The 12,929-nt window shown below is 61.3% G+C and overlaps 1 protein-coding gene across 1 annotated transcript; it reads right to left on the bottom strand.

Annotated features, from left to right (window-relative positions):
- Window positions 1-1,813: 1,813 nt before the first annotated feature.
- On the bottom strand, window positions 1,814-5,858 carry GDF7 (growth differentiation factor 7). The gene is made up of 2 exons (XM_056127826.1): window positions 5,435-5,858; window positions 1,814-2,856 (listed from the first exon to the last, which is right to left on the bottom strand). Exons 1-2 carry the CDS (start codon window positions 5,856-5,858, stop codon window positions 1,850-1,852), a joined length of 1,431 nt encoding a protein of 476 aa, XP_055983801.1. The 3' UTR covers window positions 1,814-1,849.
- Between the last annotated feature and the right edge of the window lie 7,071 nt (window positions 5,859-12,929).

Below are 12,929 nucleotides of genomic sequence, written 5' to 3' on the forward strand. Positions count from 1 at the left end.
TCCAGGCACTGAAGTGGGATGGACACACACCCTAGCAGCCATATGAGGGTTCAGTTTGGATTTTTTGTTTTGTTTTAACCTGCAGAGAAGTTTGCATTTTCTGATTATTTAGAGCTACTCACTCATCAGGCACATCAATCCACAGGATAGAGGTGTTTGCTTCTCCTTCGGGGGAATATTACAAGGCTAAAGTGGTCTCTGGTGGAGCCCATAAATAAGTAAGCCACGCGTAAATCTTTAGTGCCACTCTGCAGGGCATGAGTGCTGAGAATTTGAATGTATACCTTACCTTGGACCCAAATTCTCCAAGGAAGAAGGGCAGAATGAGTTCCTGGGGGAACCCGGAAGAAGTGTAAGCAGAGGCTGAAAGAAGGGTCCCGAGGAGGGCTTCGGGGCTTGGAAACCCCAGTGAGGGGAGTGGGGGCAGGAAGGGGATATTCCAAATTGTTTCCCTTGACCCACAAGGCCAAGGGCAGAGATGAAGTCAGGAAAGCTGATGGCCCCACCATCAGCAAGACTCTGGGACCGATCTAAGGATGAAGAGAAAGGTTTCTGCCTCCACTCCTCGACACCCAGGACTTCCCTTCTAAAGGGGCCACAGCTTCCAGGTGGCAGAATTCCCTCTGGAGAAAGGGTGAAGGGGGCTACTCTGCTCTAAACTAGGAACTATCTGAACTGGGGGGAAGAGGGGGGCAGCAGTTGAAATCTCACAAAAGCACTTTTGTGTGGCTTCACTTCCCGTTACTATCACACTGCCAAAAACTACAGCAACAACACAGTGAAAGCGTGTAAAAACCATCCCAGACCTGATAACTAAACAAGCACATGTTGGCCCCCTGAGTCCCTGGCTTGCAGGGGCTGCCGGGAGGGAGGCCGAGGGGTGCTCTGGGGGAGCCCCTCCAAATGCCTCAGTGGCTTTCAAGCCCTAAGAGTCTCCTACCAGCTCGTGGGGAGCCTCTGGCCAGCGCTGCCCATCCTGGCCACAGCCAGAGGAGAGCCTACGCCTGAGCTCTGGGCAACTCGGAGCCCCCTCCCCCCAGATTCACCTCTTGGGGATTCGCAGCCCAGGAGATGCCACTCTAACTCCACCCTTTCTCTCTCCCTCCATAATCTACCCAGAAGAAAAATATTTTCTGAGTGTTTCAAGCTTGTTCCCAATTGGAATTGCTGGACTGTGACCTTAATGGAGATCTAGGACACCTCCCACGTGCACTCAGTCTTTCCTACAGATGAACCTTTGCTAAACTGGAGAGAGAGAGAGAGAGAGAGAGAGAGAGAGAGAGAGAGAGAGAGAGAGAGAGAGAGAGAACCTTTGGCAGCATTCCTTCCTAAGGGAACGGCACCAGACCAGGGCAGACCATCAGGAAAGCTTCAGGAAAAGCCTTCCAGGCTGACCTTCTCTGGTGCCAGGGTCACCCAGCAGGCCACCCCACGCTCAACCCTTCCAGTTCACCCATCCTGGAGTCCCCAGCCCCCTAACCCGTTTCTACCCGATTCTGAGTCCACCGCACGCAGCCTTCACATTCCCATTAAGACCATCCTCTCCCCCAAGGAGCAGCGGTGGGTCCTCTCTTTCCAGGGCCCTTCCGCCGCCGTCCAAAGCCGTCCAAAGGAAAAGTGTGCAGGAGTGAGTGTGGAGTGTGGGTATGAGTGTGAATGCGCCCTCCCCCTCCTCTGGATCGGGGGGCCCCCGAGGCTGACGTTCCGCGGTGGCGGACCCGGGTTCCGCGACTGGTCCGGCGGCGGCGGGCGCGCAGGTGCGCGCGCGCGCGGCTGCTGCTCTTCCACGGGGCGTCCTGGGCGGCGCGGCCGTCCCCTCCCTGGCCAGGCGCGGCCCCCTCCCCCCACGCTACCTGCAGCCGCACGCCTCCACGACCATGTCCTCGTACTGCTTGTAGACCACGTTGTTGGCGGCGTCGATGTAGAGGATGCTGATGGGGCTGAGGCGCGCGGGCACGCAGCAGGAGGCGGGCGCCGCGTCGGGCGCCATGGAGTTGAGCAGCGTCTGGATGATGGCGTGGTTGGTGGGCTCCAGGTGCGAGCGCAGCGGAAAGTCACAGACGCCCTCGCAGTGGTACGCCTCGTAGTCCAGCGGCGCGATGATCCAGTCGTCCCAGCCCAGCTCCTTGAAGTCCACGTGCAGCGGCTTGCGGCTGCAGCGGCTCCGGCCGCGGCGTCCGTGGGCCCGGCCCGCGCCCCCGCCGCTGCCCTGCGCCGCCCGCGCCCCGCTCAGCGCCGTCCGCCGCCGCCGGCGGCCACCGAGAGCCACCGTCGTCGTCGGGGGCGGGGGCGGCGGCGGCGACCTGAGCCCGGGGCCCGGGTCCGGCGGCGGGTCGGCGGCCAGCGCCGTCCCGAGCGCGCGGGCCTGGGCGCGGATCTCCCGGAACAGGCTCTCCTTTCTCTGCGTGCGGGAGGACACCACGAGCAGCGCGCGCTCCTCGGCCGCCTCCACCCTGCCGTCGTCGGCGCGGCCGCGCGAGCTGCCGAAGCCCAGGCGCCGCAGGGCCACCGGGTCCCGCGCCGGCCCGGCCACGGCACGCAGCCGCAGGCAGAGCGCAGCGGCGGCGCGCGGCTCCCGGCGGTGATGCCGCACGGCGTCCGCCACGTCGAACACCTCCCAACGCTCGCCCGCGTGCGGGTCGGCCGCGCGCGAGTGCAGCAGGCGCGGCGCGCGGGCGGCGCCCGGGCACGTGGACAGCAGCAGCAGCGGCGGCGGCGGAGGGGCGCTCCCGGGGCCCGGCTCCCCGCGACCCTCGCGGCGCAGCACGCGCAGCTCGGCGGCCACCACTTCGTCGGCCTCCGGAAGGCTGGACACGTCGAACAAAAAGCTCTGGCCGGTCTCCGCAGCGGATTCTTCTGCAGGGCGGGGGGGGGGGGGGGGAAGGAGCGCCGTGAGAATGAGGCCTGCAACACCAAGCCCCCCACCCCACCCCAGGACTTCCGAATTTGCAGAAGGGTCCAACACATACACACCACACGACGCGACACCACGCGACGCGCGGATGGCTAAGACCCGCCGGAGTCCCGGTGGTGTCTGCGCCCACCAACCAAGCCCCAGTCTGAGCGTGCCAGCCTGAGCCAGAGACCGAGTTGGGCCCCGACTTCGGGTTGGTTCATCAACACCCAGACACAGCCACCTGAGCCGCGCGGCCGGCCTGGAGCTCTCTCCTGCCCCAGACCCTTGAGCCCTCCCTCCCCCTCCGCAGTTGGGTAGTTTTGCCCTGCACCTCCCCAGAACCTTGGGTTTGCAGGGGCCTAGATCTGAGGCCGGACCTGCGGACCCGTGGCAGACAGAAGGCCCGGAGAGCGCGTGCGCCTCTTCCAGGACGTTGCGCGACTGGGCTGAGAAGAGAGGGTCTGCTGCTGACCCCCAGGAGAAACGCAGTCTCAGGTGGGAGTAAACTTTTTGTGCCCCCATCACTACCACCAAGTCCGCTACTCCTCCAGCCCGCCTCAAAGGGGGAGGGAGAGGGAAACGGGACACGAAGGCGCGAAGACGGGCTGCTGCAAAGTTTCCGTGAGCGACCAGCCTCCTCGCTGAGCCACCGGGGACCTGAGGCTCCGAGCCGGATCTGCCTAGGGCTCCTAGCTTTGGGAGCTGCGTGCTGGTGCCCGTGGGAATCCCTGGGTGGGCCATGCCTGGTATTCTCACAGTGTCTCGGCAAACCTCCCAGGAGTGCAGGGGACCCCTCTCACAAAGTCTGAGGGATTTGGGGCTAGTGCAGGGTCCCTGCCAGACCCACACCCCCCTCCTAGACTTACTATCCTTCCCGGTCCTTAAGACTGTCTCCGCGGTAATGGGGAGTCCATTCTACTGGTGCGCACATTATTTTTTTTTCTTTTGCAGCTGGGGGGGCGGGGGGGTGTTGAAATTCCACCAAGCAGCAGATAAGGAGCGCTCTTTGAAGAGCGTCATATGGTTTCGTTTTGCCCCAAATTCATAGAGACTGCAGCCTCCCCGCACCATGGAAGATTTGCTCACCAGCCCGGGAGAACCAGCCCTCCACTTCCTTCCCCCGAATCTGGGTGCTGCGGGCTGCCAGCAGCCGAGGCCCAGGGAAGGGAGACGCAGAAGGAGGCAGACTTTCCTGGGGGTGTCCTGGGTCCCCTGCTGCTACTTCTCTGGGGTCTCTCCGGAGGGAGCATTTTGCCACAGTTCCAGGGGACCCTCCCTGCTTCTCTGAGTAGCCTCCCCAGCCTCCACCCTGCAGAGGGAGGAAGGCGAGGCCCAGAGCGTGAGGATTCTGTGACGCCAAGTAAGGCAGGACTAGCTGGCCATGAAAGCCGGAGATAGTGAGTCTCTGCATCCCTGGCCTCCCTGCCAGCCTGGGGCTCCGGTAGGGACTGGGCTGGGGTCTGGCCTGGACACCAGGACACCAGTTTCAGGGTGCAGCCAGCTAAGGGACTAGGCGGATGCTGGTCCTCCCATGCTGATGCAAAGCCGTCCCAGAGGACTTGAGAGCACTTGAAGAAAACTGTGGGAGGTACCCTGGATGCTGGTGGCTGATCCACTCCCACCCCTGCCAGCATTCCCTGGACAGGCCCATCCCCTGCATCCCCTAGACGATGCGAGTCCCCAGTGGCTCTCCTTTCCCTCCCATCTCCCACGTCGGTCGGTCGGGTCTCTGGCTGGATAGAATTAAGACCGAAATTACTTGCATTTCCGTCTGAAATTAGTTTAAAAAAATTTTTCCCTATCTGTCTGCTTTAATGACTTCAATAGAGATTAATAAAATCCAGATGACACTGCAACCACCCCGACCTCACCCACGTCCTACCTTCCGAGGGCCCAGGGCGGAGCCAGGTGGGGCGCGGGCGCGGGTGCGGGAGCTGCATTCCTGCACGAGGCTGCGGGCCGGCCGCACTCTCCTCCCTCCAGCCCTGTCCCGCCCCACACACACACACACACACACACACACACACACGCACCCCCTCCAGCTCTCCCAGGGGGGGTGGGGGTAGGGAGAACCAGCACCAGGGTACCCCTGGCTACATCCAGACGCAGCCTGCAGGGGCAGGCACCCTCTCCCAGGCCGTGCGCTCTCCTCGGGGCCTGCCTCTACCTCCAGCCCCCCTGAGCTCCCCTCCAGCACCCAGGATGTGTTCGGTCCCCGAAACTAGGGGGGGGGTGCCCAGCAATCGTAGCCGCCACCACCCCTCCAACGCTGCGCAGTCCTTCTTGTTGGAACCCTCCACCCTCTCCCCTTCTTTCTTGACTTCTCGGGATCTCGTCGAGGGGGCCCGCCCGGCTCCCGCCACAACGCGGACGCGGCGGGTTCCCGGTGCGTGGGCCTGGGCGGCAGCGACGCTCCCAGCTAACGGCTGAAGTGGGGGGGGTGGGGGAGATCGCGCCCCCTCCTCAACCCCGAGTGGGATGGAGCCTCCGCCAGGGAACTGCCCGGCTGGACGGGCGCGGCCGCGGCGGCGTGAGTACCTTGGGTCGCCAGGTCTGCGAAGCCGGTGATGGTGTCCGCGCGGACTCCGTGGCGGCCGGAGCCCGAGGTGGTGGAGGCGGCAGCGGCAGCGGCGGCCGGCCCGGCCCGAGCCCTCCCGGCCAGGCTCCGGTAAAGCGACAGCATGAACTGGTGCGGCACCACCGAGCCGTTCCTGAAGCCCGAGCCCGCGGCGGGGCGCGCGGCGCGGACCCCGGGAGTCGCGGCAGCCGGGACAGCCGAGACGCCCGCCGCGGGGGCGAGGGTCCGGCCGCCCCCGCCAGCACCGCCGCCGCCGCCGCCCCCCGGACTCCCGGCCGGCCCTGCCCCCGCCGCTCGCCCCACCGCGGCCGCTTCGAGCCCGTCGCGGGGGCGGCAGGCGCTCAGGAGCCAGAGGCACAGCGCGGCGGCCGCGCTCAGGTCCATGGGCTCCGTGGGCCGGGCGGGCGGGCGGGCGGCGCGGGCTCCGTGGCTCCGGGAAGTCCCCCGGCGCCTTTTGAACATAGTGTTTAATAATGGGGGAAGTGTGCGCAGCCAGCCGGGGGCCCCCCCTCCCTCCTCTCCCACCCCACCCCCGCCCAGCGCCGGGCGCAGCGCCCCCTGCTGAAAGCTCCCGTGCAAGCGCCTCGCCCCCCACTCCAGCCCGCGCCGTCCCGTCCCCCCCACCCCGCCCCGCGCCGCCCAGCCCGAGCGCTTGGCTCCCTGTTTCTCGCCAAGTGAATGTCCACCGACCTGAGGCTCCAGAAGCCAGCGGGGGGGACCCCCACCCTCCCTTTCCCAGGGCTGGGCAGCCCCCCTCCTCTGACCCCCCGCTGCGCCCTACCTAACCGCGCCTCCCCACCCCCTCTGGATTTGGAGGCGCGGGGTGTCGAGCGTGCCCGCCCAACGTCTCCCCCACTTCCCCGCGGAGAAGCACCCGCCCCCTCCCTGCTCCGATTTCGTACATGCGGGGGAGGGGGAAGGGGGTGGGGGGGCGCCAGAGGTGGGGCCTCCTCGCGAGGGGTGGACCCGCCCGTCGGCGCCGCGACCCCGTGGCCGCCGCGCACCGAGAGGCCACTTAGGGCGCACAGAGGCCAGAAGGGCGGCGAGTTGGATCCCCGGCTCCCAGAGTCCTGCCACCCGGCCACCGTTCTCTCCTCCTGCCCTCCCCCTCCCCCAGGTCGGAGCAGGGGCTCAGAGCAGAAGGAAGGAGCCCTATACAAGAGAGGGCCAGCGCCAGCAGGACCGATGGACTTGGACCGACGGTCGCAAAGCCCAGGTTTGCGCGCGCGGGACGTGCGCTTCGGCGGGTGCCTCGGCCTCAAAGGAGCGCGCGGGGTCCGAAGGCCGTCGCGGGTGAGGCCGGGCCCGCCGCGCGCGACTGCCTTCCGAATTCATCTGGACCGAACGAGCTTCGGCCCACCTTCGAAGGGGAAAGCCGCCGGACGGGTGGCATCGGGGTGCGGACTAAGTCGGGGCGCAGTCCACATCGGGAAGGCCGGCAGCGGAGGGGGGTGGGGGGAACCAAACAGGGTGATGGGTCCAAACTGTTGTGTTCAGGGGTCGCTGGCACAGCGCGGGGCCGGGGTGAGTAGAGGGGCGGTCGCGGGACAGCGGCACCTTAAAGTGCGGCTTCGGCAGGCGGCGGCGGGGGAACCCGGGTCCTAAGCCCGCGGAGAGCGGTACCCGAGGTCCCAAAGTCTCCGGAAGATGCGCGCAGGAGGGAGTCTCGGTTCGCGGGCCCGAGCAACCTCTGCCCAATGCACCGAGGGCCTAAGCGCGCGCGGGACCCGCAGGGGGCCGGGCAGGCGCGTCCCCTGCCTTGTTATCATCAGTGCCCTCGCTCGCCTTCACGTGTAGGCGCCGGCGGTGCGTCGCGGTCACTGAGAAGTGGGGGAACCAGCTCAATGCGACGCCCCAAGGTGTCCAGAGCTGTGTGGCTTCCCCAGGACTGCGCAATTCTCGGATCGGCAAAACGCCGGCGCCGGGGCCCCTCTGCGTCTCAAGTTCCTGCACAAGCGTTTCGTCCCAAGCGAACTCCCAGCCACCGGGAGGCGCGGCCGCTGCGCCTGGGCAGAAGGAGCGAGCGGCAGCCGCCTGGCCCGCTCTCCCACCTGGACAACAGTTCCGGGCGGGTCGGGAGACAGAGGGGCGGAGTAGGGGGGTAGCTTGGGTGAGAAGGTGAGAGGGAGGGAGGGATTTCAGGACGAGGCGGGCCTGGACTGCAGTAGGGACCCCTGCCATTGGGCGGAGAGTGGAGAGCTGGCTCACCCGGTGGGCGTCAGAGGTCTCTGGGTGGTCCCAGAGACAGCTGCTCCCTAGAGTTCCTGGATAGAGACTGTCCCTGCGAGTGCTGGCCTCGGGGGCTGGTCTTGGTGACAGTTTATATAACTGTAAAGGGGACAGTGAAAGGGATGACACACAGACTGGACACAGCCTGTGCTAAATAAGTGCTTCTGGAAGACAGAGTCCTTTCATCACCCGTGAGGCTGAGGAATCAGGATGGGTTGGTAAGATTCCCTGCCTGATACCTCCCGGCCTCGCAGGGACTCGGCTTGGAGACCGGATCTCCTGGCTGTAAATGTTCTCATCGCAGAACGTTGGTGTGTGGCCTGAGTAACCCACACAGAGAATCCTTGGCAGGGCCAGTGATGATGGAGAGCCAGAGCTTCCTTCTGGGAGCCAGGGGCAGTGATGGCAGAGAACCGCTTCATCCTGGAAGGCATGGGGGACTGAGCCACTGCCCACCCATGGACGACCGAGCCACTCTCAACGGTTTGATGGCCTGGATAGTCGTCATTCGGTCATTATTTCTGCCGCGTGTCCGCTCGTTCCCTCTGCCCATAAGCACGGTAAACAGCGGTGGCGGCAGACATCTGGGCCGGGAAGATAGGGGGGATGGGGAGGTAGGGCTAGATGATTAGGAAACTGGATCTTCAGGGGAGGGTGGGGACTTCAACAGCAGGTGCTGCATGGGGGCGCAAGGGTCAAGCCCCAAGCCCCGCCCCATTCCTGCCCCTCAGATGATGCCCACCTTTTTTTTTTTTGGCTTTTTGGCTTTTGGGGACACACCTGGCCGATGCACAGGGATTATTCCTGGCTTTGCACTTGGGAATTACTCCAAGTGGCGGTGCTCTGGGGACCATATGGGATGTTGAGAATTGAACCTGGGTCAGCTGCGTGCAAGGCAAACGCCCTACCCACTGTACCATCACTCCAGATAGTACACCCCGATGCCCACCTTTTGCTCCCCTCTGAAGGTTGGTATAGATGCCAGCGCCCTTTCTGCTTTGACCCCGGCTCCATCCCTCCAGGCAGGTCTGTTCTGTGGTTCCTTTTTTTTTTTTTTTTTTTTTTTTTTGCTTTTTGGGTCATGTACTTGGTGCTGCATAGGGGCACAGGGGTTACTCCTGGTTCTGCACTCAGGAATTACCCCTGATGGTGCTCAGGGGACCACATGCGATGCTGGGAATCGAACCTGGGTCTGCCTGCTGCCTGCAAGGCAAACACCCTACCCACTGTGCTCCAGCCCCATGTGGTTCCCATTTTAAACACAAAGACCATGACGCTGAGGGGAAACGCCACACCTCATGCCCAGGCCTCTGGTGAGGCTGCTACAGGTGCCTCGGGTCTGGGAGGATGGATGGCTTGGGAAGCTGGGTGGCTCAGTCTGCAGCACCGAACAGAATCTTCTTCGTGCCTCTGATCTCTGCAGGGGAAGAGCCCAGGGCTGGTCTAGGACGGTGTCATGGGCGACTCTGCTCTGCTTTTCCTGCTCAACTCCCAGCGCCTCGCCCTGAGCACAAGCAGTGGGATGAGCAGGAGCACATGGTCAGACCATGTGACTGGGGCCGAGATGAGGCCCTCAGCCAGGACTGGACTGGACCAAACCAGAACCTCAGTGGTGCTATGCACCATTGACTTGAGTTCCCATGCACAGACAGAGCCAGGTGGCAGCATCCAGCCCGGGCCTGACTCCTGTGAGCAGAGGACCATGGTGGCAGGAGGGGGTAGCAGGGCGGGCAATGCCAGGCTGCCTTTGGGTTTTCTCTGAGAGGTTTCTGGGAGTCTCGGGTCAGTGGGTCAGACTGGAGGGAGCCTGCATGCACCCTGGACATCTGGCAGGCAGCTCTCTGGGCTGGGAATCACATCCAGGAAGGCAGCTGCTGTCCACTCTGGACCTCTCCAGTGTCAATCAGAAAAGGCGGGCAAGGTCCCAAGCGGAAACTGCAAATTCAGAACCATCAGAAGGTTGGTCCTAAGCGGGGAGGGGGGAAGTAGACTGGTTTTGGGGGGATGGTGGTGGGTATGTCCTGCCTGGGGGAGGAAGGAGAGGTGCTCCTACCCTCCCCGGCTTCCCTAGGGGACCTGTTGCTACTCACACAGCTCTCCACAGGAGCTGTTTGCTTCCAACCATGAGGTCCCCAGGATCTGCAGAAAACTTTGATGTTGTTTGGGCACCTCTCGTGCCAGGCATCCTGGGTTTGCCTACATGCCCTCAGAGTTGGGGTGCTCCCACCCCAGGCAGCTCTGATGGTCTCCGTGCTGCCCATGAGGGTGACCACAGCCCTTCGAGGTGCGTCTGTGCCCGGCAGTCACTTGCCAAGGAAGGCTGGCTGAGCCCTGGATGGCTGCCCCTAAGGAATTTGGTACCCGACTGTGCCAGCCGGAGCTCCTTCATGGCAACCACACAGCATGGTGATCTTTCAGCGCAGAAACATGGACTCACTCCCATCACTGAGTCTCTGGACTAACCCAGGCCCATCAGAAGTGATTCCTAACTACAGAACCAGAAGTAAGCTCTGAGCACCACCAGGTGTGGCTCAAAACAAGCACTGTAGCACTGTCCTCCCCTTGTTCATCGATTTGCTGGAGTGGGCACCAGTAACGGCTCCATTGAGAGACTTGTTACTGTTTTTGGCATATCGAATATGCCACGGGGAGCTTGACAGACTCTGCCGTGCGGGTGGGATACTCTCGGTAGCTTGCCGGGCTCTCCAAGAGGGATGGAGGAATCAAACCCGGGTCAGCCGTGTGCAAGGCAAACGCCCTACCCACTGTGCTATCGCTCCAGTCTGGCTTAAAACAAACAAATAAAAAAATGTGAATTCAGATTCTACTTCTAGCCGCGAACGGTGCTCACTCTGCCCTTCCTGGATTTTACTTATTGATTATTTTTACTTTTACCAAGGCACTGTGATTTACAAGGTTATTCATGATTGAGTTTCAGCCATACAGTGTTCCGATACCAAGCCCTCCACCAGTGACCCCGTTTCCTTCCCGCTCACCCCCAGCCTGCCTCTCTGGCAGACACTCATTTTTCCCTTTTAGTCTCTGGTTTACAGTACTGCTGCGAATAGGGTTTTCTGCAGGACCCTTTTCCCCCCTCCTGGCATCCTCTCCTTCTCCAGAGTGACCACTTGCCTCCACCGTTGTCAACGTGTTCCTTTCCCCGTCCTATGTGCCCTGTGTCCTATCCCACCTCTCACCCCACCACCCCAGCGACATACTTCTTACTGAAGAATAGTTCTCATATTCTCATACTCTTTGTTTCTCTTGCCTTTGGGCATTTGTTATTGCCCTACTGTGTTTATTTTCATCCTGAATATGAGATTTTTGAGTTTGTCCTCTTACTTCACTAAGCACGATACTCTCAGACCCATCCTCATAGCAGCAAATTGCATAACTTTCTCTTTTCTTACAGCTGAGTAGTATTCCATTATGTATACGTACCCTAGTTTCTTTCTCCAGTCATGTGTTTGAAGGCATTTGGGTTGTTCCCAGATTTTTGGCTACTGTGAACAGTGCTGCAATGGACATAGGAGTGCATGTTTTTTCTGCCTTGTTTTTCAAAGAGTAGGGAGAAGAGATGAGCATAAACTTCCTCCCAGAAGACATATGAATGACCAAAAAGCATACAAAAAAATACTTTGGATCACTAATGATTAGGGAAATTCAAATTAAAACAACAGTGAGATATCACCTCAACATTAGAGACTGACACACATCAAAAAAGAACAAAAACAACCATTGCTATAAAGGGTGTTGGGAGGATCCTCCCAGGATGGGAGAAGCATGCTGAAAGTAGACTATAAACCAAACATGATTGCCACCCATTGCCTCTTTTGCAAACCCCAACACCCAATAGGAGAGAGAGAACAAAAGGGAATGCCCTGCCACAGAGGCAGGGTGGGATGGGGGGATGGGGGGTGGGAGGGATACTGGGAACCGTAGTGGTGGGAAATGGGCACTGGTGGAGGGATGGGTGTTAAATCATTGTATAATTGAAACCCAAGCACAAAAATTTGTAAGTCTGCAACTGTAACTCATGGTGTTTCACTAATAAAAATTTAAAAATTAAAAAAGAAAACATTCTTTGTGCAAAGGCACAAAGAATGGGGACCCTCCTTTGCAGCTGGTGGGAATATCAACTGGTCTAGCCTTTGGGGAAAACAGTATGGATATTTATCCCCAAACTCGGAATTGACCACTCATCCAACCCAGCAATTCCACTACTGGGAATATACCCCAGAAGCCTTCCTGGCTTTAGATCCCCAAATGCACTGGAAAATGCCCACCGAGGGTCCAGCTGTCAGTGCTGGAGGGTATGACGAGGGGTCTCAGCCAGGGATCCAGCCAGTTCCTACCCAGACCCCTGGCCTTGGTGGCTCAGAGCTGGAGAGAGGCTGAGAAGGAGCTGGTTCTCCAGGGCGGGGGGGCTGTGCCCCGAGGATGGGCTCCCTGAAAGGGTGGGAGTGGGAGGCTCTCTCAGGGGCTGCCACATCCCTGTGTCCCTCTGCCCAGCGGTCTCCATTCCACCGTAGACGTGCTGTAACCGTTCCCCCAGAAAGATGGAGAAGGGACCGTGGGTGTGGGGAGATTCCCGCAGGGCTCCCAGGAATTTCCCCCGGTTCAACCCAGGACTGCCTCCGCCCTGTATCCGGGGCAACCGCTCGGGCATCTACACAGGAGGGTCGGCTGCTGCCCCTGGGTCTCAGGCCCCTGCATGGGGGAGGGCCAGGTCAGAGACCAAGAGAGCCTGGGGACTTCTCCAAGTTCCACAGGGGACCTCCAGGCGCTGTGGGGGCCGGAGAGCTAGTGGACACTGCCATCTGCTGGCTACTGGCTCTAACAGCATCCCTGAGCTTCCTTGCGCAATTGGAAGATGGTGTTGGGGTAGGAGAGAGGAGAGCTGGCTGGCCCTGGCACGGATGCAGTTCGATCCCTGGGGACTCGCCATACAGGACTTTTTAACCCCACCAGGAGTGATCCTGAGCACAGAGCTAAGAATAAGCCCTGAGTACTGCCAGGTGTGCCCCTTCCTTCCCTCAAACGACCCCTACAAATTGTGGGGCTTTGGCATTGAACCAGAGGAGCTGTCTTCTGGAGCTGTCACTTGTCCTGGAAGATGCTGGGACAAGGACCAGGTGCCTCCCTGAGGTCCTGGGAGAAACCTGCTGTCAGACCACCTCCGCCAGCAACCAGCTGAGAAGGACCCTGCCGGGCCGGCCTTGAGGG

The sequence above is a fragment of the Sorex fumeus genome, unplaced genomic scaffold (genome assembly GCF_029834395.1).
Source record: "Sorex fumeus unplaced genomic scaffold, SorFum_2.1 ptg000006l, whole genome shotgun sequence".
NCBI lineage: Eukaryota > Metazoa > Chordata > Mammalia > Eulipotyphla > Soricidae > Sorex > Sorex fumeus.

Coding starts and splice junctions, on each gene's coding strand:
- GDF7 (XM_056127826.1), bottom strand. CDS start 5,858: ATGGACCTGAGCGCGGCCGCCGCGCTGTGCCTCTGGCTCCTGAGCGCC. Junction 2,857..5,434: donor CGCAGACCTGGCGACCCAAG/GTACTCACGCCG, acceptor CCCGCCCTGCAG/AAGAATCCGCTGCGGAGACC.